At 49.2% G+C, this 27097-nt stretch overlaps 1 protein-coding gene across 10 annotated transcripts; it reads left to right on the top strand.

Moving 5' to 3' along the window:
• Positions 1–4624: 4624 nt before the first annotated feature.
• On the top strand, positions 4625–27021 carry ABCD4 (ATP binding cassette subfamily D member 4). 10 transcript variants are annotated; one of them, XM_036843836.1, is made up of 19 exons: positions 4625–4759; positions 7485–7603; positions 7762–7889; positions 9075–9214; positions 10332–10448; positions 10804–10929; positions 11570–11620; positions 13178–13272; positions 13501–13622; positions 13731–13822; positions 14037–14126; positions 15684–15892; positions 16030–16121; positions 16575–16611; positions 17000–17049; positions 17495–17547; positions 17869–17945; positions 18594–18709; positions 26835–27021. In XM_036843836.1, exons 1-19 carry the CDS (start codon positions 4722–4724, stop codon positions 26874–26876), a joined length of 1794 nt encoding a protein of 597 aa, XP_036699731.1. In that variant the 5' UTR covers positions 4625–4721; the 3' UTR covers positions 26877–27021. The 10 variants fall into 10 exon arrangements, with proteins under 10 accessions (XP_036699731.1, XP_036699730.1, XP_036699739.1 ...); XM_036843835.1 differs by lacking the exon at positions 26835–27021 and adding an exon at positions 18873–19357; XM_036843838.1 differs by lacking the exon at positions 26835–27021 and adding an exon at positions 18873–19356 and having other exon boundaries at positions 4636–4759; positions 7172–7603.
• Positions 27022–27097: the final 76 nt, after the last annotated feature.

Here is a 27097-nt window from a genome sequence, read left to right as displayed (position 1 = left end):
CTTCAACTTTTTAACAGACGTACAGCTCAGGGGGCAAATCTTTCCAAAATGATTTACTTCTGGAGTGGAACAGGCCCAGATGATTTCAGATCTAAAAGACCTGACAGCAGGGCTCTGCTTGGCTAACAACTTGATCCCTCCTGCTCTGTCCTCCTTTCGTCTGAAAATAAACTTAACAGGCTGGTCTTGTGAGGAAGCTGCCATGAGCCTTTGAACCAGCTACACTACAGGTGTTTTGACCTGGTCAGCCCACAGGATAAGTTTCAGATTCAGTGGCTATTCTTGGATATTTTTACACACTGTTTCATCTTTTTCAAGAGCATTCACGTTGCTCAGTAATTTCCCATGACGGCCATGAGTTGTGGGTCTACTTTACCATCCTAATTTTATATGCAGGCAAACTGGGGTCAGAGGAGTAGCTTCATTCATTCCAGAACTGTTTAGTGAACACCTACGTGCCAGGCACTGGGCTGAGTATTACAGGACATGAGGATGACAGGCAGGCTAGCAGGAGAGATGAGAAGGAAGAACTCTGTCTATTACTGAGGCGTGAACCAGGAGCTGGGAGGGTCAGAAGACGGAGTAATTTTTTCTTATTAAGAGACAACCTCTGGGAAGATTTTACTGTGCAGGTCACGTTTAAAAAAAAAAAAAAAAAAAATCTAAACACACAGGCTCTTTCGTTCAAACTGTGTTTTGCTCTCTCCATTCCTTGCATTCCTAATTCCTACAGATTCCAATCATTTTAAATAGGTATATGCTCATGCACACATAAATATGCTTTTTTTCAAATAAAATATGGAGTATGCCATCTTTTAAAATTCATCATATTTTGGCTATATCCAAGGATATTCATTTCAACATTCTATGTAATAGCAAGCGACTATAAACCACTAAAATGTCCAGCAATAGGGAACTGGATAGTTTCTCTAGGGACTTCCTTGGTAGTCCAGTGGTTAAGACTCTTCACTTCCACTGCAGGGGGCACTGGTTTGGTCCCTGGCTGGGGAGCTAAGATCCCTCATGCCATGCAGCCAAGAAATTAAAAAAAAAAAAAAAAAAAAAGTTTCTCTATACAGTGGAGTACTATGCAGTGGGGAAAAATGAGGTGGGTCTGTGTGATATGGAAGTATCTCCAAGATATACTATAAAATCTAAAAAGCAAGCTTCAAGGCAGAGTGTTTAAAAGGAATAGGTAGGGCTGTGTGTTTGTGTGTGTGTGTGTATGTGAAAAATAATCACACATATAAGTTTGCATTTACATGAAACATTTTTGTAAAGATTCCTAAGAAACTGTGAACAGTAGTTGTCTCTGGAGCAGGAGACACACTTATTTTTCACTATATGCCTAATGATCCTATGTGAATTTTTTTATCATGTGTTTTTAAATGTTTCCATTAAACTAGTTAATTAAAAATGAATGAGACAATACAACATAGGCATTTCTCCCATGCTACTATATAGTACACCATTTCGCCCTGATCATTGCCAGGTGCTGTTTAGATACTTCCCACAGCTCCTTGATAAGGAACCTGAGGCAACTTGCCCAAGGTCACACAGATATTAAGCGGTAGAGCAGGGATTTGAACCCGTGCAATCTGGCTCTGAAGCCCATACTCTGAACCACTATGGCCATGCAGCCTCTCTCATTCTTGTTAAGGGATGCAAAGTGTATTCCATAAAGTGATTGTGTCATATTTTTTTACCCTTTCCTCCTTTGATAGAAATTCTGGTTGTTTCTAGGGTTTTGCTATTACCTACCTACCACACTGCAGAAACACCCTCGTGATTAACCTTTGTGCTCTTGTGTAAATATATTTATAAGAGAAGACCTGGAAGTGAAACTATGGCATCATCTAAAGCTTGATAGTTATTATCAAATTACTTTCCTTTTTTTTTTCTTTAACCGAAAAAAAAACCCTTTGTCTTTGTATGAGAGAGGAAGTAGCCCCAAGTCTGGCAGCTGGAAAAGGGGAATTTCAGTCCTAGTATTAAACAGTATGAGCAGAGACAATGGCCTGTGTGTTTGTGAGGTTAGGGATTGTCTTGCTCATCTTTGTTCAACAAATATTTATTGTGCCCTTACTAAGTGCTTCTGGACAATGATGAATATAATGGACATGGTCCCTGCCCTCATGCAGCTGATAGTCTGTGGAGAGAGAGGCATTAATAAAGTAAGCACACAAAATGAAAATATAATAACAAGCTTTGATAAGTGCCATGAAGAGAAAAAATGGGGTGCTATGGGAAGGAATAATAGTGTCCTTCTTTAGAGAAAGTGGTCAGGAGAGGGCTTTCTGGGGAAGGGACATTACACTGGAGATGAAAGAAGAGTAGAAATGAACAGAAGAGTGGAGGGCACAAGGTTGTTTCCCGGCACCTAAAAAGTTGTGGTTGGTGGAGTGAGGGCACTAGAGCCTTTGGTACCACTGAAGGGTTTTAAGCGAGGTGTTGATCTGATTTTTGCAGTCTCCCTGGCTGTTGTGTAGGAACTGCATTAGAACAGTAGCAAGAATTCAAGTGGGGAAACCAATTAGGAGGTTTTTGCAAGACAGGAGAGCGGTGACAGTGGTTAATCTAAGGTGATGGGGGAGGAACCTATAGATTAAAAGGGTCTCAAAAGACATATTGATTGACTGCAATGGGTGGACCTTATTTAGATCCTGATTTTTTTTTAAAAAAAGTAAAAAAAAAAAAAAAAAAAAAGGAAAATATCAGAGTTACAATTGGAAATTTTAACAGAATATTTGATATTAAGAAATTTTTTTAAAGATTGTTTTGATGTGGACCATTTTTAAAGTCTTTATTGAATTTGTTACAATATTGCTTCTGTTTTATGTTTTCGTTTTTTGGCCGTGAGACATGGGGAATCTTAGCTCCCCAACCAGGGATCAAACCCGCACCCCCTGCACTGGAAGGCAAACTCTTAACCATTGGACCGCCAGGGAAGTCCCAAGAATTTTTTTTTTTTTTTTTTTTTTTTTTTAGGTGTTTCATTAGGTTTCCCACTACTCCGCTTCAGGATTAAAGTGTTGGAAATTATTTAGAAATATAAACTGAAATATTAATGAACAATATGATATATATAGCATTTTGTAAAGTTTAAAGTAATATACAGCATTAAGAGCCCTGGGACAAACCCCAAAGCAGAACACTATTGAGAGTGAAAGTCAACAAGAGCTACAAACCTGGATTTCCCTACCAAGGTGAGGTTGTTCACTTTGATACTTTTGTTGCCTTATTTAATTTTTCGGAAATTGTATCCTGATGTGTTTATTTGTTTGATTTTCAAAGTAACAAAGACATACTTAGGAAATCACACTTGGGAATAGTTAAGCTCTTGCCATGTCGGGGAATCACTCAGTTATCTTCTCTCTCCTTTTCCCCATCCTGAGTTGGATGGCCCTCTCTACGGCTCTGCGACAGTGGTTTTCAGTGCTGGGGGGTGGAACAAGGCTAGGATTTTGCTCCTCCCCACCCCCACCCACCAAGGGACATTTGGCAATGTCTGGAGACATTTTTGTTTGGCACAACTGGATCTGGGGTAGTGCTGCTGGAATCTAGTGGGTAGATGCCAGGGATACGGCTCAACATCCTACCATACACAGGACAGTCTCTCAACTTGCCAAAGAAAGAATTATCAGGCCCAAAAAGTCAATAGTGCCAAGGTTGAGAAACCCTGCTGTATAGCACTTTGTCATAGCACTTCATAAAGACAACCAAAACTGTCAACTGGTTGGCCTTCCCAGCTAGACTGTCAACTCCAAGAAGACAGGTGATACATGTATCTTGTTGAGTGTTTGGAATATAGCTGACACTTAATAAGGATTGAAAGAAGGTGGGAAGGTACATCCAGGTTCAAATTTAGGGCCCTGTGAGATCATGCTGCTTGTGATCAGCCACTTGATAAGCATTTCATTCATTCAACATTTAACATATTTATTAAGCACTTACTATGTACTAGCAGCATTTGATGCTGGGAATACAACAATGAGCAAGACAGAGTCCCTGCTCAATGAAATTTATTCTTATAAAGGAAGACAAACAATAAGCAAGGAAACAAGATGATTTCAGACAGTGATAAATATTATGAAGAAAATAAAAGTATAATGCAACAGTGAATGATGGGGCAAGGACAGCATAGCCTAGGTAGGGTGAGCAGCTGACATTTGAACTAATGATGAGAATGAGCCAGCCACTGAAAGCTCTAGGCTAGGGAGAAGACTGATCCAGGCAAAGACCGTGAGGCCAAAATAGAGTGGCCTGTTCAATGAAGACCAAGGGGAGAGGGCCGGATCACTTGCGCCATGGAAACGTTTGAATTTTATTCTAACTGAAATTGGAAGCCTGACATGTTGTTAAAAGATCACTCTGGCTTCTTTGGGAGAATGTATGAAACATCTATATTCAGAGTTTAAAATACTTCAGTCACATTCTCGGCTACTTCTTGCCAAAGGGGAAACTTCCCATATCCAGGAGGGGGCGCTCTAGGCGCCGGGTCAACAGACTCAGCACTGTGGTTCTTTTCGAGAAGTCGGTCGCTTCCGGGAGCGGCTGCGTCTCCCTGCGCCTTCCTCTCTATCCGCCCATCTCTGTGGTAGCCGGGTGCCGGGGCCCCGCCCCCCGCCCCCCGCCCCTCTTCGGCGGCCGCGAGTTCTTCGGACTCTACCCTGAGCGGACCCGGGGGCTACCGGGCTCTCGCGTCGGTCGGATCCCGGGTCATGGCGGTCCGGGGGCCCGCGCCCCGGGCTGGCGCCCGGTGAGTACGGCGGCTGGGGAGGAGGACCGGGCCTCGGGGCGTCCTACTCGGGGCTGTGTGGGGAAGGAGCACCTTCCGCCCTCATAACATACTGTGATTTTTTTTTTTTTTAACTTTTTACTCAACGTGGTGTTTTTGAGATCATCCATTCTATAATAATCTAGTTTTCACTTCTGAGTGCTGCATGGTGCTACCTAAGTGCATTAGACCCCAGTTTACTTATACATTACCCTAGTGACGGACACTTAGATTGCTTCCAGTTTTTAAGCACCACTTGCCTCCTTTGTGGATATGGGTGATCTTCTTTGGAGTATCCATCCCAGGGTAGGATGCTAGGTCACTTAATTCTGCTAAATTTGTTCTCTGGAATGGTCAAACCCAACTTCTCGACAGCATTGCCTAAAGGTTCCTGTTTCTCCTTAACCACCGACGCCCCATCCCCCCGCCCAATGTTTGGTATTGTTTGGTATTGTTTGGTTTTCTAATGTTTATCGACCTGATTAGTGTAAGGTGGTGTCCCATTGTGTTAATTTTCTTCTATGAAGCATTTGGGTTTCCCCTTATTTATATCCTTTTCCCACTTTCTATGAATTTGCTGTCTTCCTGATGCAGTCATTCCTTCTATGGACTAGATTTTATTACCTTGGTTATTTTCCACTCTGCAAGTAACTTCTCCAAGTCTTTTAATCTGTGGCACTATGTTGAACAAAAATACTTAATTCTAAGTTAAATCTGTTAGTTTTTCTGCTTTATAGTTTGTGGTTTGGGGGTCTTATTTGAGAAATACCTTCCATTATATTTTCATTAAGATATTTCTACATTCTATTAACTAAGTAATGTTACTTTTCACATTTAGATTTTTAATCCATTTGGAGTTTTTAAAGTTTATTTTTATACATGGTTTGAGGTAATGACCTAAATTTTCCTCTACCTTCTTCAATTAATGACAAATTAATTAATAATTAAAAATTAGAGGGCTTCCCTGGTGGCGCAGTGGTTGAGAGTCTGCCTGCCAATGCAGGGGACACGGGTTCGAGTCCTGGTCTGGGAAGATCCCACATGCCACGGAGCAACTGGGCCCGTGAGCCACAACTACTGAGCCTGCGCGTCTGGAGCCTGTGCTCCGCAACAAGAGAGGCCGCGATAGTGAGAGGCCCGCGCACCGCGATGAAGAGTAGCCCCCGCTTGCCACAACTAGAGAAAGCCCTCGCACAGAAACGAAGACCCAACACAGCCAAAAATAAGTAAATAAATAAATTTTTAAAAAAAAATTAGAGAAACTGTATAGCATAGTTAAGAGCACAGAGCCAGGCTGCCTGTGTTCAAACCCTAAGGCTGCCAATTATCAGGTGGGTGACAAGGCAACTTACTTAACCTTTTTACCCTCAGTTCCTCATCTTTATGGTTGTGATTATTAAATGAATTAATACACATAAAATGTGTAGAACAGTACTGGGCACGTAGTATGGGTTTGGCATATAATGTGTGTTTAATATGCCCTTTCTTGTGATATAATCTCTATTACGTGCCCACGTAAACATAGGTGAATTTTTTCTTTTTGGTCTTTCTGTTCCATGGTCTTTTTGTTCCTGTATTCATACCACACTTTGTTATTACTCCAACCCTGTAATATGATATGTCTTAATAACCTGATGGTTTAGGTGGGTTTCTTCCTCCTCCTTTCCTGTTCCTCACAGTTTTCCTAACCTATTCATGGACCTTTATATTTCCATATACAGTTCCTTAAAGAACTCCTGGTTTTGACTGGTATTGCATTGCAGTTACAGACTTCTATTAGAAATGAAGTCTTTCTATTTAAGTCTTCTTTCACATCCTATAATAGAGCTTTCGGTTTTTCCTCCAAAATGTCTTATACATTCTTTTTTAAAGTTAATTCCTGGATATTTTATGGTTTTTCTGTACTTTTCTTACTTCTGTAAATGACATCTTATTTTCTTTGTATTTGCTAGTTGGTTATTGTTGGTTATTGATACTCGTGTGTTAACCCTGTATCTAGCAACATTGCTGTACTCCTTTTATTTCTCACATTTTGTCTATTTTTTAAAAAATATTTATTTTGGTGTGCTGGGTCTTAGTTGCGGCATGCAGGCTCTTCATTGCTGCGTGCGGGATCTTTATTGCGGCGTGCGGGACCTTTAGTTGCGGTGTGCGGGATCTTTAGTTGCAGCATGCCTGTGGGATCTAGTTCCCCGACCAGGGATCGAACCAAGGCCCCCAGCATTGGGAGCATGGAGTCTTAGCCACTGGACCACCAGGGAAGTCCCGCTAACATTTTGTCTATTGCTTTGCTGTGTTTCCTATGTAAATGATCACATCATCTGAAAATAATGACAATTTAATCTCTTCTTTCATTCCTTTTACCTCATTTCTTTTTTTTCTTTATTGCTTTAGCCAGGATCTTAAAATCCTTGATGTAGTGGGTTTCCTTGTCTTGTTTGTGACCAAAAAAGAGGATGTGGCTAAAGTTTCTTTATTAATTTAGCTATAGGTTTTTGGTAAATAACCTTTCATAGCATTTATCAACTTAAATTCCTTTTTATCCCCTGGTCTGTTTCCCCCCTACCATCTTCAGCATTTGTAAACTGTTCTTTCTGCATGGCCTGCGCCCTGCCCACCAACAGCTGTAGATAAGCTTGGTAACTGCTCTCTAAGGCTCTGTTGTCCTTTTAGGACTCTCTCTGCTTCTCCTGCTTCTCTTCTTCAGGCCCAGGTTAGATCTGCAATTTTTCCAGCGGTTCCTGCAGATACAGAAGGTTTTGTTTCCCTCTTGGTCATCACAGAATGCCTTGATGTTCCTGACCCTTTTGTGTGTGGCCCTACTGGGTGAGTGAATGAGCCCAGGCCAGTGGGGGGAGGGCAGCCCTGGTTTGAGGCCCTTTTCCTTCCGTGGGGTGTTGATGAGGCAAGGACTCAAGAGGAAGCCTCCCTCTGTCTTTTCTCACCCCTCATCACTGATTCCTGACTCCTCTCCTTCCCCTCAGAACAACTGGTGATCTACCGGGTTGGCTTGATTCCCAGTCAGTACTTTGGGGTCCTAGGAAACAAAGATTTAAATGGATTTAAGACCCTGACGTTCCTGGCTGTTGTGCTCATCGTCCTCAACTCCATGGTAAGGTCTTCTCCCTGTGTCTCTCTTCCTCGCCAGCCTAGTGTGATGCCTCTCCAGTGCCCAGTGGGACTTAGCCACCAGGAAGCAGGAACCAAGCTGTGGGTGTGTGTTCCCTCCCTCTTCTGGGAACCTGGGGTCAAAACTCTAGGCAGGGCATTGATCTTGCTGTTGGCCCACATGGGACCAATTCCCAGAGTGTTTCAAGCTCCTAGGGCTTGGCCACAGGATTCTGGTTTAATCTAGCATTTGGTGGAAATGATCCTTGTCCCTTCCATTCCCAGAACTCTTGCTTCAGGGAGCTCAGCGCACTTGAAAACTGGGCTCAGCAGCCAGAGCTACTGCTGTCCTCTGGCGGGGCTGAGGCTGTGCCTGAGCCTGGCACTTGTCACATCTCCCAGCCTTTGCACCTGCTGCTTTCTTGCAAAATGGCCTCCTTCCCCCACCCCTTGTTCACTTGCTTAACACCTGCTCACTTTTCACGATTCCTCCGCTGTCACCTCCTTCAAGTCCTCCTCAACTTTTCCTTCATGTTTCCTCCACCAAACTCTGCCCCTTCGACTACTGATCCTTTGAGTTCAGCTCTGCTCTAACAACTCTTACACCCTTGTGATTGTCTGTGTCCTCACTAGCCTGTGAGCTCATTGCTACTTCCCTCGTGCTTAGCATACAGGGGCTCCATAGACGGAATGATGAGAGTCAGGGCTCCTTTTGGACTCCAGCCTAATGCTCTCTGTCAGGCTGCACTACCTGTTTTGTTGGGGAAGCCACTTCTCATCACACTTTGGCACTTTTGATGGGTCTTCGGTCAGTAAGCACCTATGTATTCAGACCCTGTTCCAAGTTTTGGGGGACAGAAAAGTAAGACATAAGTGGAATAGAAGATATTGTTCCCAATCTCCAGAAGCTCATGTGCTCTGGAGATGTAAGACAGTACACTGTAGAGGAGGCTAGAGGGCCTTGCCTTTGGTAAGCCCTTCAATATTTGGTGCAGTCAATAAACACATGAGTGAATGAGGAAGGGATGAATCCCATGACTTGACGCTCTAATAGGCTCAAGTGCTGAGTGGACAGCCGAATGGGCTGGGACTGGTCAGCAGAGGCTTTCCGCCAGCCTGAGCTTGGAGCTGAGACTTGTTAGAAAGAGACTTGCATCTCTCCCTTCCCCTTGTCTCCCCCGCTGCACAGCTGAAGAGCTTTGACCAGTTCACCTGCAACCTGCTGTATGTGAGCTGGAGGAAGGACCTCACCGAGCACCTCCACCGCCTCTACTTCCGGGGCCGCGTGTACTACACCCTCAACGTGCTGCGGGATGACATCGATAACCCGTAGGCGCCCCCTCTCAGTCCTTGCCACCCTCTGCGTGGTTTGTCCACCTGGGCTGACACAGCCCTGGAGAGCCCCAGCGGCAGACCCCGTGAGGTCATCCACAGTTATCTGCAAATGTTGCTGCCCAGAGCCGAGGGGGAAGGGTGCCCTGCAGAGGACCCCGGAGAGGCTGCAGGGCTGAGGACAGGGAGCTAAAAGGAAGAGGCCAAGAGCAGCTGCCTTTTGTCCACTTCATATCCTGGGCTTCCAAATAAGGCACCCTCTGAAGACACTGTCCTTGCTAGAAATAGCTAGAAAAGCAGCGCTCCAGTTTTCAGCAGTAAAAAACTACTGCTGTCTAGGACTCAGTCTGGGATTCCAGTCACCATTCTATCACCTCTCTTAGGTTCACTAAGCCCCAGGTTCCCTTACAGGTGAGGAAACTGAAGCCCAGAGAATGCAAGTGACTTGCCAAAGCTCACGTCTCACTGGGAGTAGGAGTCGTTGTGGCCTTGGTGGTGGGATGGGACATATGGGGTCTCTCTTCACCCTCATTCCCTCCCCGCTCCGCACCGTCCCAAGCACTTTGTTGCCTGAGGTAACCTCTCCTCAGCTCAAGCGGAGCTTTGCAGCAAAGACTCTTGGGAGGCTGCTGCTGCTTCTTAAGCTTCTCTTCTAGGCCTCTTCTCTGTGACTCAACCTATACAGCACTTCCACAGCCACACAGCTCACATGGGGGCAGGCTCAGGCTCGTGAGAGACAGGTCGGGAGGAGTGAGGTAAATGAGGTAGCTTTCCTGATCATCCGGTAACTCGGATCCTCTACCCTCGGGTTTTTCTTTGGCTCTGCTCAGAGCTGGCTCAGGACCCTTGTGTGCTGGACCTTTCAGTTGCCATTTTTTCTGAGGGGTAGACTGAGGTACCATAGGAAGCAACTCTTCAGAACCCTGTTCGAAAGTCCTTAGGGTCTCGTTGCCTCTAGGAAACCAGCCCTTGTCTGGGTCCATCTTCCCACGGGGTCATTGCTGACAGCACTGAAAGGCAAGGTCAGAATAAGAGGTAACCTGGAACTGTCTTAGCTCTCTCAACCCTCCAGCCCAGCTCCCCGGGCCTAGTCACTTCGTGTCATTGGCTCCAGGGACCAGCGCATCAGCCAGGACGTGGAGCGGTTCTGCCGGCAGCTCAGCAGCATGGCCAGCAAGCTGATCATCTCCCCCTTCACCCTCGTCTACTACACCTATCAGTGCTTCCAGAGGTGAAGGCTCTCTTCCTGCCAGCACCCTTCCTCCTCCCCTGCCTGGTGATTCCCCAGAGTCCCTCACTCACACATTGGGCGGGAGTCAGCTCTCCCTGGTCAGCGTCCACGAGAGGCTGGTCTTCCCTCCCTCCCACCCGCACCCCAGGAAGTCTTCCTGTCTTGCATGCTTGGGCCCCTGCCCTCCCTGTGGCCCTGTGGTGTGTCAGTGTCAAGGCACCAGATGCCCCCGCACAGGAGCAGAAGCCGCACAGGGCTCTGAGATGGGACGGGCTGCCCAAAAGGCGGCAGGAGTCAGAGCAGAGGCCTGTGGGGATATGTCGCTCCCCACACCCTCCCTCTCTCTGCCTTTCAGCACCGGCTGGCTCGGGCCTGTGAGCATCTTTGGGTATTTCATTCTGGGAACCGTGGTGAACAAAATGTTGATGGGTCCCATTGTGGCAAAGCTGGTGCAGCAGGAGAAGCTGGAGGGGGATTTCAGGTGTGTCTCCCTTGCTTGAGGTTTCTGGGCCAGGCATAGTGGTTAAGGAATGGTATCTGGAGAAAGGCTGCCTAAGTTTAAATCCCAGTTAGGCCAGCCGCTAGCCATATGGTCTCGGGCGGGGTCTTGAACCTCTCTAAACTTCAGTTTTCCCATCTCTACAATGGGGATGGTACTGACAGAATTGTAAGGAGGATTAATGAGATCATACATGAGAAGCACTGAGAACGGTGACTGGTTGGCCATCATCATCATCATCATCATCATCCCTTGGCCTCCTCACATGCTTCTGTTCCAACCTCCCTTATTCTGGTCAGCCGATGGGTCCAGCCCCTACTCTGTGCTTCTTGGCCTCCTCCTTCAGACCCGGCCCTGGGGAGAAGAGGAGCTGTGGCGGCATGCACCTGTCCTCTTTGGAGAGAGGCAAGTGGCTGCCCTGTCTGCAGGTCTCCTGCCATCCCTCCCAGGCCTGGAATTTCCCACCCTGTGACAGTCCAGGGAGAGGTTGGGCTGAGGCAGCCACAGTCTTGGAGCGGAGCCAGGCTCCTCTTTGCCTGGAGGTCTTCTTGATCCAGGACTCTGAAAGGAGACGGGCCAGTCCTGCCCACTGTCAGCACACATTTGCCTTTGGTCTTCCCAGGTTCAAGCACATGCAGATCCGGGTGAATGCTGAGGCTGCTGCTTTTTTCAGGTGAGTCTAGTGGGGATAGTTCCCCTTCTGCCTTGTCAGAGCTGATAGTGGAGATGGTGGAGAAGGAAACAACCCTCCCACCATCACCAAGGCCAGGGGCCAGGCGTCCTCACACTTGGCTGTGACCCTCTCCCCTTATCTCTCACCGTCCTCGTCTGCCTCATCCTTAGGTCCATGGATTTGCTTCTGAAACTGGTTCTTCCTTTTCGTGACCTAGCGTGGGGCCTAAATTTGTTCTAAGAATGAAATGAGTGAATGCTTCATCATCTTACTGATGACTGTAAGGCATTGCCTCTGCCTCTGCTTTTCTGTCTGTAAAATGGCTTTCTGCCAGTGCCTGACGTCCAAGGCTGATCCTTTGTCTCTGTAGCATGGGAGGGAATGGAGCCTCTCAGGTCAGAAGACCTGCTCCCCACAGACACTGTCCTAGTGGAGCAAAGTGGTCTCCTGACAGCAGCATTGTGAAATCCCGTTCCTTCCCCCGGGGCCAGGGTAGGTCCCTGCACTCTGCCTCCTATGAGGACTCTGGATTCAGTATTTGGATTGACAGTAAGGGCCCAGAGGTTTGTGTTTAAGGAGTAGAAGTTACTCCTTGGATCACCTGGATCTAATAGCCCTGGGACTTTGCTCTTCTGTCCGTCTCTGCTGTAGTTTGTAGCTGCCACCACTTGGGGGCACCAAGGGTACCAGGGATCTATGAGTGGGGCTGGTCGTGGGGGCCAGGTAGGGCTGGGCCTGCGCTAGGTTTTTTTTGGATTCTGCAGTCACTGCTCATGAAGTTTTGGGCCCTGGGAAAAGCAGGTTGATTCTTGGAGCTCCGAATGTGTTTTCCTGCAGCCTCTCTGTCCTTCTTCATGCAAAGTCTGAAACGTTTCTTCTGTCCTTCCCCCACCTTTCTGCCTGGAGAATTTCTGCCCATCCTTGAAGCTCCAAGTCACCTCCTCCTGGGCGCTTTTCCAGACTCCCTTAGGGGTCACGCCTATTTGCTTCCATAGCCCTGAAGACACACGGCTTACGTAACACTTTCCATGTTCCAGGTGAAGAATGCAGCGCGTCTGCCTGCCCCCCTGAACTGGGAGCTCCTCGAGGACGGGGGCTCTTTTGTCCAAAACTGTTTCGCTGGCTAACTAACACCAAGCCTGCCGCCTAGTGACTGCTGCGTGTATATTTGTTTAATAATAGCAGCTCTTTTTTATTGGGAGCCCCTCATGTGCTTGGCGCTTTAAATTCAGAAATTCTCACTCTAGCCTATTACGTAGGTATTATAAGCTCTATTTTATAGATGAGCAAACTGAGACTCAGAGGCTTAATAACCTGTCAGTGTTACCCAGCTAGTAACTGGCCAGAGCCAGGATTTGAATCCGGTCTGCCCAGTCTAGAGTTCATGGTCTTTCCGCAGACAATACCATGTTGAATGAATGAAGCAATGGCTGGCTGCTAGTGGCCGAAAGGGTCTGAGGGGAAGATCACTTGGGTGGGCTTGGTCCCTAAAGGGGAGTGTGAGGAGGCGGGCTCAGGCTCTCCAGGCGCCGTGGACATCCCGGCCTTTCTCATCAGAGCTGGGCATGTGGAGCACATGAGGACAGACCGCAGGCTGCAGAGACTCCTTCAGACCCAGAGGGAGCTGATGTCCAAGGAGCTCTGGCTGTACAGTAGGTGCAGGGAGCCCCGGGAGGCAGGAAGCATGGCGGGGGGGTAGTCTCCTTCCCTCCCCACAACTCCCTCCTCCCTCTCTGCGCTGATCAGCTTGCCTTTGCCATGAGTGACCTCAGGAGAGTGAGGATCCCCGGAATAGCTTGACCCTGCTTGGCTTCCCGTTCCCCTTGGAGCGCAGGATTGCTTCCCAGGTCTCTCACCCTAGGTCTTTCTGTCTTCCGCAGTTGGCGTCAACATGTTTGACTATCTGGGCAGCATCCTGAGTTACGTCGTGATCTCAATCCCCATTTTCAGCGGCGTCTACGGAGACCTGAGCCCCACAGAGCTCAGCACCCTGGTCAGCAAGGTGAGAATCCCTTCTGGGGACCCCCTCATGCCATCCCCCCTGCCCTTTGGCCCAGCACCCAGGGCCTTGGAGTCAAGGCCCGCGCTCACTGCCCTCTGTCCTGTCCAGAACGCCTTTGTGTGCATGTACCTCATCAGCTGCTTCACCCGGCTCATCGATCTCTCCACCACGCTCTCCGATGTGGCAGGCTACACACACAGGTGAGGCTGCGTCCGGCCCCTCTAGGCACGCCCACAGGTGAGGCTGCGTCTGGCCCCTCTGGGTCCTGAGCAAAGCGTGTACCTCAGGGAGAAGTAGGAGAGTGAAAAAAGGAGCAGAAAAGCTCACCATATACTAGTGGGCATGAGAGAGAAAAAGGAGTAACGCCTTCACCGGGGCGCCCAGACCCTCCTCAGGTTTTCACTTCTCGCCCAGGATCGGGGAGCTTCAGGAGACCCTGCTGGACATGACCCTGAAGTCGCAGGATGGGGAGATCCTGGACGAGAGTGAGTGGGACTTGGCCAGGTGAGCGCTGGGCTGGCGGTGCAGCTCGGTGGTGGAGAATGCAGGCACTGGAACCGCCCTGGGGCCCAGCCCATTCCCAGCCGGGCAGCAGAGTTAGGCAGAGCAAATGAGGAAAGCTCTGTCTTATGCCAGGCACGTTGTAAATGTTCACCGTCAATGTTGCTGTTCTGGCATCTGTGTTTATTTACACCATCCCCCAGCTGATGGAAACAAAGTACAATCTGCCTGGGCCTGAGTTAACACAACAAAAATCTGGATTGTATCCCTCCTCTTCCTTTATTCCCTCCTCCTCTCGCTGAGCCCTGCCGCGAGTCCCCTTCCTTGGGGCAGGTCTATTCTTTGTCCCCACTCAGGCCCAGAGGTGTCTTTGTTCCGGTATCTTTGCAGGCTCCGTGATGTTTCTGACCTTTCTGTGCATCAAGGATTTGTTCATGTCCTCACTTTTCTTGAGCAAACTACTTAACTGTTTTGTGTCTCAGTTTCTTCGTCTCTATAAAGAAGACGTTACTGGAACCTTCGTCTTAGGGTTGTTGTGGGGATTAGATATCATAGTTCATAGAAAGTGCTTGGACAGAGGCCACAGAGTAAGCTTTCAAAAATGGAAACAGGCTGAATTTCAGGGTCTACACTCAACTGTCTTCTTAGGAGCTAATGCCTTAACTGTTGCCTCTGTTCAGAATTAAAGCTTCATGCAGCTCTGAGCCCAGATGTGGGGCGGGGCTGGTGGTGCAGGGACTGTAGGGAACTGGAGATGCTCTTCTGTGGGGGAGATGGGCATCCGTGGAGAGCCAGAAACTCCAAAACTGTGTTAGTATTTCCGCTCCCATTCTTACCATCAGTCACACGGTGATGCCATGAAAATGCATGTAATGCCACCAACATTAGAATTGGACAGATGCAGCTCTGTGCCCCTGAGCAGGTTACTCAGCCACCTGACTCAGCTTCCTCATCTGCCCAATGGAGATAATAGCTGTGGTTCATGGCTGATAAGACTGATTAAGATCAGTCATGGGCAGGACTTTGCTCAGCCTGCCCCAGAGCAGGTACCCAATCCATCTCTTATCAGTTTGCTAGGGCTGCCGTGACAGAGTACCATAAACTGGGTAGCTTAAAGAACAAAGTTTATTTTCTCATAGTTCTACAGGTTAGAAGTCCAAGATCAAGGTGTCAGCAGGGTTGATTTCTCCTGAGGCCTTGCTCCTTGGCTTGCAGATGGCCACTTTCTCAGTGTCCTTACATGGCCTTTTCTCTATGCTTGTGCACCCCTGGTGTCTCTCCCTCTTCTTAAAAGGACACCAGTCATACTGGATTGGGGCCCTACCCTAAAGGCCTCATTTTAAGGTAATCACCTCTTTAAAGACCCTGTCTCCAAATGCAGTTACCTTCTGAGGTACTAGGCGTTGGGACTTCAGCATATGATTTTTGAGGCCACAGTTCAGCCCATGGCAACCCTCCAGTCCAGAGGTGATGCCCCCAAGGAGAAAGAACTACCCCCCTGCCCCCAGCAATACTGACACCGCTTATCTTCCCAACATCTCTTCCCTTCTTGCACCCTAGGGCCCCGGGATGGCCAGCAACAGAGCGAACAGATACAGCTTTTCTCCTTGAGCGGGTCTGCATCTCCGCCCCCTCCTCTAACAAACCCTTAATCAAAGATCTGAGCCTGAAGATCTCTGAGGGACAGAGCTTGCTTATCACAGGCAACACGGGCACCGGCAAGACCTCCTTGCTCCGGGTTCTGGGTGGCCTCTGGGCAAGCACATGGGGTGAGAACCAGCCTTCCCTGCTCTGAGCCAGCCTTGGCCTGTGGGGGGTATGTGTGTAAGAATCAAGCCTCTTGTTGGGAAAGTCGAGTGAGGGGCAATTACCTTTCTGGGAGATCTTAAAATGGTGTTTTCTGTAGGCTCAGTGCAGATGCTGACAGACTTTGGACCCCACGGGGTGCTCTTCCTGCCACAAAAGCCATTCTTCACTGATGGGACCCTTCGGGAGCAGGTTAGCCGGGGCCCACTCTTCCCACCCCTTCCCCCCAACCTGGACCCTGGTGGTGTGACAGGTCTCAGCCCTGGAGAGCTATGGGACAGCAGGTTGGGTCTAAAATGAACCATGCCCAGGAACTCCCTGGCTCTAAGGACTTTTTATTCACTTCTATGGATTAGACCATGTACTCAGAGCAACTTCTGGGGGCAGGTTAACCTGTGGAGGCCATAAGCCAAATATCACATGTGTTTGTTGAACACCGGCTTGGATTCTGGGGGCCCTGCCCTGCTGTCTGCCAGCCCCGCCTCTTCCACCGGACCCTCAGCCAGGACGCTCCTTGCTCTCCTCGGGTGGAGAGGAGCCTGGCCTCTGGCAGTTCCTGGGGCTGTTTCTGAGGGAGAGTAGCTGTGTGCAGCCCCACCTCTCCTGGGCCCTTGCCCTAGGCCCATGTGGTTTTTCTTTTATCAGGTGATATATCCCTTGAAGGAGATCTACCCGGACTCAGGTGAGCTGAGCCTCTTCAGGACACATCCTCCCATCCCACCGTCTCTTCTCTGCCTGACTGTGGCCTCACCTGTACCTTTTGGGGGAGGCCCCAGCCAGGCTGCTGGTTTCAGGTGGGGTCCCCTCCACCTCCTCCTTTGACTGTTTACTATTCTGGGGTCTGTACCCTGACCTCATCTCGTTCCGTCTCCCCCTCCGGAGGAGAGACACCACTGGAGGAAAGAAAAGGATTACTTCCTTCACTGGGTCCTTCCCTTGTTTATTAGGTGCTGTAACCTGTCGCTTCAGAGCCTTGGCCCACATTCTGGGGCCCCCGGCCATGATGTGCCCCATCTACTCTGGCTACCCAGAGGAGCTGACTTCTTGAAGAAGGCGTCTGTGTTTTGCAGGTGCTGCTGATGATGAGAGGATCATGAGGTTCCTGGAGTTGGCAGGCCTGGTGAGTGAGGGCAGGGACCCTGAGGTCCAAGCCCACCCGGTGGCACTGACCGCAGGTGCTGGCCCAGCGGAGCTGGCCCTACCGTCCCTGTCCCAGGACTGGAAGTCTGAGCCTGGGGCAGGGCGATGGGCGTATAAATCGGCAGTGGGAGCTGTTGGCCAGGTAGTGGCAACAGGCAGCGTCCACTCTCTAGCAAATTTTAAAACAATAATAAGACTACATCAGCCTGCTTTTTCTGGTCACCACGTTCCAGCAGGTCTAAACAGTGTGGCTGACGGACTGCTCCTCTCTGCCTGGGGCAGACTGCTCCCCCAGCCCCACCGTGGTACGCGACCAGGGGTCGCTCTGTCTCGGGTGTGTGCGGTGGGACTGAGGAGGTCCTCAGGATGGCAGGAAGCAGGGATGGGCCCTTTCATGGACATCGTTCCCTCTGGGTGTGTTACAGTCCAGCTTGGTGGCAAGGACAGAGGGTCTGGACCAGCAGGTCGATTGGAACTGGTAAGAAGGAGGTTGGGGTGCTCCAGAGCCAGCTCCCCCAAAGACAGTGGGTCCCAGAGGCCTGGGCAAGGGATGAAGTGACTTCTGACCCCAAATTCTAGGAGTTTGCTGGGCTGCTGGGGACCTGGTTCATGTCCGTGGTGCAGAATTTTGGCCTCGCCTTGTGTGGGCAGCGGGGCTGTGGTGGAAAGGGGGGTGACGTCCGTCCGTCCTGGGGCAGCCTGTCTGCGGTGAGAGACTCTTCCTGCCCAGACCATTCTGTGCAAAAGCCAAGCTATAACCTCCTTCCTCCAGTGGGCCTCTCTCGTTCCCCTTTCTCAGGTATGATGTTCTGTCCCCAGGAGAGATGCAGAGGCTCTCCTTTGCCCGGCTCTTCTACCTGCAGCCGAAGTACGCAGGTGAGGTTCACCCTGTAGGTACACATGCTAGCCAGGTAACGTGTGCGCTCACAGGTATAGCAGCGTGTGTTCGTGTGCACCTGGAGAGGCATTGGTATGGGTAGGAGAGCACACCTGTGCCTGGCCAGGCATCTCTGTCCCTGCAGAGGAGGATGGCAGGGCTCTGCCCATGAGGCAGCAGTGCTTGGCATCCTCAGGTATATGTTAAACTGCCAGTTCTTAACCTTTGTGCCAGTGCAGCAGCTGGAACCAGCCTTGAGAGGGCTTCTGATGTTATGGTCGTCAGGCTCTGCCATCAGTGAATGGGCATCCCTCTGCTGTGCCTGGCGGAGGTGTGAACTTTTCTAAGGACTGACATCCTTGGGGGGACTAGGATTCCCTGGATTGAGTGGTCCTAGGCAGTGGCTGGTGGATTAGGGATAGGATAGGAAGCTGAGGGGTTTTGTCCTGCAGCTGGCAGAAGGCTTCCCGGATGGCGCCTAGCCCTCCGCTCCTCTGGCCCCTGCTCTCCCTAAGGCAGGGCCCCTGTAAGCCAGAACAGCTTTCAGCCTCCCACCAGGTCCCAGCGAAGGTGGGTGTGGGTTGGAGGAGCAGCAGAGGTGGGTGTGGGGCAGGACTCCATCTCTTCCCCCTGGGTTCCGTCCTCAGTGCTCGATGAAGCCACCAGTGCCCTGACCGAGGAGGTGGAGAGCGAGCTCTGCCGCATCGGCCAGCAGCTGGGCATGACGTTCATCAGCGTGGGCCATCGGCGCAGCCTTGAGAAGGTACCTGCGCCCGCAGGATGGCCTGAGGAGGGGAAAGAATGCCAAGGCTGGGCCCAGCCGGGGCCAGAGGCCCCTCAAAATGGAGAGTGGGGATGGCAGGGAGGGCAGGGGATCTATCACAGCCAGGGCAGCCTGATCTCCACGTGGTGGTGGTCTCTTGTAGTTTCACTCCTTGGTTCTGAAACTCTGTGGAGAAGGAAGGTGGGAGCTGACCAGAATCAAAGTGGAATGAAGCCAAGGCTGACCACCGGCAGGAGAGCCGAGCCCAGGAGGTCGAGTCCCCAGGAGAGACCAGGAGGGCTGATGGGGCAGGGAAGGAGCTCCAGGCTTGCCTCACAGGTCCGGTGTGGGGAACACCAGCAGCAGTGGGCTCGGCCCGCGTGTGGCCCCGCACAGGACGCCCACCCTGCCAGGGTGCCTCCTGCTGCCGCAGCCAGAGCTTCGTGCGCCTGAAGTGCTGATTACTGACGTGTAACCTCGGATCGTGTTTTCTAAAGAAAACCTGACAGTGTGGGATCTATAAGAAATGAAGGGTCAAAATGGAGAGTGTATTGGACTTGGAGTCAAGAGATCCAGAAATCTTTTAGAATATATCAGTTTTGCAACTGTAGATTTTTAACTTTAATCAACTATTTAAATTTTATAACTTTTTTTAAAAGATAAACATGTTTTTAAACTTGCAGCTTTCCCCTTTTTTCTTTCTTCTTCACCATAAGATGATCTTTTTTTTTTTTTTTTTATTGATTGATTGATTGATTGCTATGTTGGGTCTTCGTTTCTGTGCTAGGGCTTTCTCTAGTTGCGGCAAGCGGGGGCCACTCTTCATCGCGGTGCGCGGGCCTCTCACTATCGCGGCCTCTCTTGTTGCGGAGCACAGGCTCCAGATGCGCAGGCTCAGTAGTTGTGGCTCACGGACCTAGTTGCTCTGCGGCATGTGGGATCTTCCCAGACCAGGGCGCGAACCCGTGTCCCCTGCATTGGCAGGCAGATTCTCAACCACTGCGCCACCAGGGAAGCCCATCTTTTTTTTTTTTTTTTGGCCGTGCCATGCGGGATGCAGGATCCAGGATCCGTGCAGGATGTGGGATCTTAGTTCCCCAACCAGGGATCAAACCTGTGCCCCCTGCAGTGAAAGCATGGAGTCTTAACCACTGGACTGCCAAGGAAGTCCCTAAGATAATCTTTTTAATTGACTCTCTAGGCTTGTCTTTGAAAGCCTGGGGGGTGAGAGCAGCACTCTCGACTGTGCTGGAACCTTCTGCCCGTTGGTTCTTCACTTCACTGGCATCTCCCACTTCCCCATGGCCAGTTGTCCCTCAGCCACTAACCTCGAGGGCCCTTCTGCTTTTCTTAACCCAGATGAAAATAAATCCCGTAATATTTTTAAGTTAATTCATTTCTTAAATGAATTTTTTTAATATAAATTTATTTATTTATTTATTTATTTTTGGCTGCGTTGGGTCTTCGTTGCTGTGCGCGGGCTTTCTCTAGTTGTGGTGAGCGGGGGCTGCTCTTCGTTGCGGTGCGCGGACTTCTCATTGCGGTGGCTTCTCTTGTTGTGGAGCACAGGCTCTAGGTACGCGGGCTTCAGTAGTTGTGGCTCACGGGCTTAGTTGCTCTGTCGCATGTGGGATCTTCCCAGACCAGGGCTCGAGCCCATGTCCCCTGCATTGGCAGGCAGATTCTTAACCACTGCGCCACCAGAGAAGCCCCCTAAATGCATTTTTAAAGGAAAGTTTACACTTGATATAAATAGAAAGTAACTGTAAAAATTAATACAAATAGTGTTATGAAATGGCAGCTCTGTACTGCACCTGCAAAGACTACACCTGAGGCTTGCTCTCTGTACAAAAGGAGGTTAGGGATGTTACAGAGGAGTTAGACATACTAACACCCAACTGATAATCTTCTTAATAGATTTGGGGAAATGGAATGGGAACCGCAAAGGAAGTGCTTTTCTCTCTCTGTAAGACCTGGTTATTTAATGCCTGTTGATACCACTGAAAATGATCCCAGATGCGGGGTGGAGCTCCAGACTTGGGGAGATGTTGCCCTGGGTAACATGTCTAACCCCCTCCCTCCATGGCATGGCTGGCATGGAGGCCTCAAGCCTATTCTCAGCTCTGCCCCATACAGGTGCTAAAGCAGTGCATCCAGGTGCTGAGCTGAGAGAACTCTGGGGTGGGCACCTGACCAGGTCTGATGGTGTGTCCAGTCTCCGGTGAAGCCTCCTTAGGGACCTACAGGATGTCAGCATCGGGAAGGCCCTTGGCAGCCCTTCTCATGTGGCTGAAAGGGACCGTCAAGGTCGGCATCTGCTTCAGGAGCCTTCCCATACTTGAATCTCCCAACCATATCCTGCCAAGTGCTCTTCTGGCCTCTGTTCAGACACCTCTAGCATTGGGGGCCATCCATCCTCAGACCCCTCTGAGGAAAGCTCTTCCTTAGGCCAAGGGGAAACGTATCTCCCTCAGGATCCCCCTGACTCCCATCCCTTGGGCATGTTTTAAATTGTGGGGTTCGGGTGTGGAAAGACTCCCTCTCTGGTTTAATTTCTGTACTTTCATCAATATAGCTGAAGCTCCCCTCAGCCTTTTTGGTGATAGCATTGCCTCACTGACTTGCTTCATCCTCACAAGCTCCTTCAACTCCTAAGCCTTTTTCACAAGTGCTGCTGCTAGCAGATTATTATAGAGACCGAGTTTGTTCCTGACTCAGAGTCTTTGCACTTGCTATTTCCTCTGCCTCAAACATGTTCCCAGTGCTGTTTCTGTTCTTAATACTTAAATACTCAGCGTCCTCCCTTGCAGAAACTCTGCCAAGAGAAAGCCGTTCTTAGAGGCAGACTGTACCCTTATCCATCATTCATCGCAGAGATGGTGGCTACTTGAGAGTTTTAGATGAATCGATACAAACCTGCATGAGGAGAAGTCAGGTTATGTGTCCTCAGTGTATGACAAGGACCAAAATGTTTATTTTAAGTGTTTTAAAATAAGCCAGGCAAATGCCGCCCAGGAATCTACACAGACCCACGTGGATGATACATAGAAATGTTATCCTTATATCCCTCTCATCACTCTTCTGAGGAGTCCTGGAGCCATGGGGCAGGGCAGAAAAACAACCTTTTGTTATCTCCAAGTGTCCGCTTACCTACTGTATCAACTTGTGTACCACCCCAGTCATTTTGGGGTGGAGCATAACAAACTAGTCTCTGTTCTGCCACAGCCCACAGGGAGCTGTGCTCTGTGTTCTGCATCCAGGACAGTCTCCCAGGAAGCCAGAGAAGAGCAATGCCAGCTGCCCTCTGTAAAGACTGCCTTTCCAGAAACATTGTCTTGTCAGTGCTATTTCCTTCTGACATCCTATCTAGATGTCAGAATGTTGGGTGGCCCTGGGCTAAACCCTGGGCCAGGAAGGAACCCCTGGAGACACGGAGTTGTCAGGAGAACTGGTACCTGGAGAACAAGCCAGCTGAAAGGGAGGCCTGGACTGGGGATCTGCGGAGACTGTCCTCCCAGGAAGTAGGGTAAAGTGTGGACAGGCATCAGGCAGGGGACATGTGCTGGGGAACACTGTCCTCAAGCCTCTGGCAGGGTGAGGCTGGACAACTGGCCAGTGGATTTGCCCATCTGTAAGTAGTTAAGGGTTCTGAGGGTCAGATGCCTCTGGGGAAGGTTTCCCTGGGAAAGTCCAAAGACAGGGCAGAGACTTTTACCTAACATGCTATCAGACCCTGACCCCAGGCCCAGAACTGCCAGCCCACACAAGGGGGTGAAGGGGGAAACAAAGGCAAGTCTCAGTCTTGAACTGGCGGAGAGATTTGGGCAGAGCTTGCATGCTTAAGGGAAGCCCAGCTCCTGCCACATTCTCTTAAGAACCCTGCGAGGAAGATGCTTCCTTTTCTTTCCTTTTTACCCCAGTTGAAGAGTCTGAGCTCCAGGACCTGAAATGACTTGCTTAGGAATCTCAAGTTCAAAACAGAATTCCTCAGCCTCTGACCTGCCCCCACCTGCTGCATTGATCTTGCCCATCTCAGGGAATGACACTTCCACTGTCCACCCTGAGCTCAGGCTAGAGACCTGAGACCCTCCAGACCTCCTTCCCCATATCCAATCCATCACTACATCCCATGGGTTCTGCTTCCAAAATATATCTGAAGTCCACCTCTGCCCTCCCCCGAGGCCACCACCAAGTCCACCCGGACAACTGTGGCAGCCTCGTCCCTGGTCTCCCTGCTGCTTCTCCCAACACCCCACATCCTCCACAAAGCAGCCTGAGGGACCTTAAAAATGCAAATTAGCTGTGCCCTACATTAAAGTCCAAAATACTGGGGAGTCTCTTTGGGAAATTGGGGTATTCTAAAGTGACCCTGTGTACTATGGAATTTAGAAAGCCACATGCATGGCTAGGACAGTATGCATGTTTGGAAAAGACCTGAGAGGACCCTAAGCTTTCACCTCTGGCAGGTCACTGGGCTTGGTTCAAGCAGGAAATAAGGCTAAGGCAGAGTTTTAAACTGACTGGCTAAGTGCTAAGGGAGTGGCCGGAAAAGAGCCAGTCTGTAAAGACTGGAAGAGATGGGGTGTTTGTTTGTTTTTAGCTCCTGGTATTCAAGGAAATCTCTGTGAAAATACTAGTTGAACAGAGACTTCAAATGAACACACATGACAAGGATGACAGTCTTTACAAAAATAGTTTGGGAAAGTTATCAAACGAACAGATGACTGCAGTTTTCAATAATCAAAAACAGTAAACTCTGGAAAAGGGAGAGAAACTGATTTCCAGAGTTACCATATTATAATATTCAAATGTTCAGTTTTCAACAACAACAAAAAAATCATACAAAGAAACAGTACTATGGTCCATTCAAAGGGGAAAAAATGGACAGAAACCATCCCTGAGGATGCTCAAACGTTGGACTTTCTAAACAAAGGCTTTAAATCAACTGTCTTAAATATCCTCAACTAGCTAATGGAAACCTTAGAGCTGGTTCTAGCTTTGGCTCTGGTGTTAGAGCTGGCAGCTAGCACTGGCTCTACATCTGTAATTGGCACTGGTGCTGGAGCTGGAGCTACAGCTGGATGTGGCCCTGCAACTGGTGTGAGAGCTGGTCCAGGAATTGGCTGTACCTCTGAACTAGCTCTGGCCCTATAGCTGGCCCTAGCTCTGGCTTTGTTATTAGAGCTGGGGCTGGAGCTGGCACTGGCTCTGGACATGCCAATGGCTCTATCACTGGCTCTGTGTCTGGACCTTGTGCTAGAGCTAGTGCTGGTACTGGCTCTAGCTCTGGATCTGGCTCTAGTCCTAGAGCTGGTTCTGGCTCTGGCTCTGATGCAGGAGATGCTCTAGCTCTGGAGCTGACACTCAATATGGCTCTCAGTTGGCGGCAGGTGCTAGAGCTGATAACGCATCTAGCTCTTGCTCTGGAGCTGGCACTGGCTCTAGCTCTAGAGCTGGTGTTGGAGTAGGTGCCACAGCTGTTTTTAGCTCTGGAGCTAGAACTAGGACTGGTGCTAGGGCCGATGCTTGTCCTGGAGCTGGTGCAGACTCTAGCTTTGGAGCTGACATTGGAGCTGACTCTAGCTCTAGAGCTGGTACTGGAGCTTGTTCTAGCTCTAGAGTTGGCTCTGGCTATATGTCTACAGCTGGATCTGGTGCCAGAGCCATCTCTAGCTGTGGATCTGGTGTTACAGCTGGCACTGGAGCTGGCTCTGGACAAGTTGGGCACAGCACTCCAGGTCCGAGTTGGCCGAGTTGAGATGATACACAAAGGCCACAAGCTGCTTCATGCAGGGCAAGTCTGGAGGCTGACAGGAATCCTCTGAGTACTGTCCAGCCAGGTGCCTAAGATGGAGGGGATGGCACTCAGGTAGGAGGGCAGGTAGCAGAGTCAGAGCCCTGGCCTTTCCTTCCACACTGCCTACTACGGCACCTTTTCAGGGAGCTAGGTTCCTACACCTGGCCCTGCCCTTCCAAAGACCTGCCCCATCCCATCCCCAGCCCCGCTCTGGCCATCCTGGCAATAGCAGGCCTTGTCACCAAGCAGTGAGCTAGCAAAGAGCCTCGGTCATAGGGTGCTCTCAATAAATGATTGACCAACTCTCCCCTTCTTCAGGAAAGCCTGACATACTTCTCTGTCTGTCTTCCCTGGCCCCCGCCCACTGGAATTTTAACTCCATGAGGGCAGGGAGGGGTTGTGTCTGCTCTGTTCATTACACAGAGCTGGCACATAGTAGGGGCTCCATAGATATCTAATGGGTGAGAAAACACGTGGAGTCTGTCCTCTTGCCCCTGTCTTCCTGTAACCAGATAGGGTAGGGGGTCCCTGGAGAAAGAACCAGGCATGGCTTTTTTGACATAAGAGAAGCCATTTTTGGCCTAAGCCATGTTGTGATCTAAGCCTGACCACTATGCCTGCCCTTGAGCAGGTCTCAGTAATTAATAATCTTAAGGAAACAAAAGAATGCAGAAACATTTAATAACCTACAATGGAAAAGCATCTGAAAAGGAAGAGATAGATAGATAGATAGATGTTAGATAGATAGATGATAGATAGAGATAGAGATGGATAGATATGAAACTGAATCACTTTGCTGTACACCTGAAACTAACAACATTGTAAATCAAGTATACTTCAATTAAAAAAAATTTTTTTTAATGCAGAAACAAATGACTGTTATCAGGCAAGAAAAGTAACAATAGCAAAGATAACATATCAGTTGTAAAGACTCCCAGTGCTGTTTCAGTAGTAAAGATTAGCCTGAAGTGCTCAACCACCAGATCAACTGGAACCTAAGGAATGATGTTGACCTTTTCTGACCCTCCTGACTTCAACTAAAGCTCGGACTCTGTCGACCACCCAAGCCTTTTCATGAATATGCATGTACCCTTAGCTTGAAATTTCCCCAATTTTGCTGTTTTAGGAGACACTGCTTTGGGAAAGATTCCCTGGTGTTCTTACTTGCTGCAAGTAATAAACCCTTCCTTCTCCTGTGCTTTGGCTTGGTTGTGTGTTTTGATCCGACACCTACCGAGAGGCGAACCCAGTTTTCGGGTAACACTCCCAGGGCACTCATGGCACCTCAACCTGTAGCTTGTGTGCTGAGGTGCTGCCTTACTCTCTGTACACCGCACGTGGTCACATCTTCCCAATGACACTGGGTACCTGAAGGGCAGGGGAGCAGCCTGCCCTAGTCCCATGTGCCGCTGAGCACGCACAACTAAGGTTCAAGGCAGACTCATAAGCAGGTTGCCCACCACACCTCCTGTTCTGGGACCCCCACCCCATCCTCGCAGGTGAAGGGGGCAGGGGTACAAGCAGAGCTGGGATGGGGCTGTGGTGAGTCTATGTCTGATATTTCCTTATGATTAGATTCAGGTTATACAACCTAATCATGAGGAAATACCAGAGAAACTCAAATTAAGGACATTCTATAAAGAAACTATCCTGAAATCTTCAAAAATATCAAGGTCAAGGAAGGCCAGGAAAGACTGAGGGCTTTTCCCAATTGAAGACACTACAGAGATTTAGCAACTAAATCCAATGTGTGGTTCTGGGGACTTCCCTGGTGGTCCAGTCGTTAAGAATCTGCCTTCCAATGCAAGGGACAGTTTGATTCCTGGTTGGGGAACTAAGATCCCACATGCCACAGGGCAACTAAGCCCTCGTGCCACAACTACTGAGCCCGCGTGCTCTGGAGCCCACACACTGCAATGAAAAGGTCCCACGTGCCGCAACTAAGACCCAATGCAGCCAAATAAAAAAAATAAATGTGTGGTTCTGGATTGGATCCACCACTTATAAAGGACATTATTGGAATGATCACGTGGACAAAGAATGGTGTCTGCCATTTCAGTAAACAACAAATATTACTTGCCATCAAGCTATTCACCACTGCAGCTGCCCCCGACCGTGCACCCTGAGAGAAATTCAGGATGGAGCAAAACAAGATACTGGCCTTCGATAGTTAAGATGCATATCAAAGGAATAATTTCAATGAGCCCAGGCTCTTGCATCTTCCCATACATAGAAAGTCACTAAAATCATTAACCTGAGATGTCTGTTTTTTGTGATTAGAAGTAATCTTGACGTTTGACTACATTTGTTTTTCTTTTTTCTTTTAAGCAAAACACCTTTATATCCTGGCTCTTCCCTTACTTCTTTTGAAGAGTTCCACAGCTATCTGAGAGGCTGTCTCCTGGTCTATAGTCCTCAGTAAAGTTCCCGAATAAAACATTTCTCTCAACTATTAAGTTGTGCTTTTTCTTTTCAGTTGCCAGTTTGGGCGACCAGCAAAGGGATCCAGAGCAGACTTTGTTGCCAAATCCAAGTTAACATGTCCAACACACAATGAGGCCAAACACATGAAAACATCACGGAGTTTGGAG

Source organism: Balaenoptera musculus, chromosome 2 (genome assembly GCF_009873245.2).
Source record: "Balaenoptera musculus isolate JJ_BM4_2016_0621 chromosome 2, mBalMus1.pri.v3, whole genome shotgun sequence".
Classification (NCBI taxonomy): domain Eukaryota; kingdom Metazoa; phylum Chordata; class Mammalia; order Artiodactyla; family Balaenopteridae; genus Balaenoptera; species Balaenoptera musculus.
Note: the sequence above shows the minus strand (reverse complement) of the source record. Positions and strands in the feature narration are given on the sequence as shown.

What these genes read in the sequence shown, in the direction of transcription:
- ABCD4 (XM_036843835.1), top strand. Translation starts at nt 4,722, where the DNA reads ATGGCGGTCCGGGGGCCCGCGCCCCGGGCTGGCGCCCG. An exon ending in AAGCTGGAGGGGGATTTCAG is followed by an intron (nt 10,930 to 11,569) that starts GTGTGTCTCCCT and finishes TGGTCTTCCCAG; the next exon opens with GTTCAAGCACATGCAGATCC. An exon ending in ATCGGCGCAGCCTTGAGAAG is followed by an intron (nt 18,710 to 18,872) that starts GTACCTGCGCCC and finishes GGTCTCTTGTAG; the next exon opens with TTTCACTCCTTGGTTCTGAA.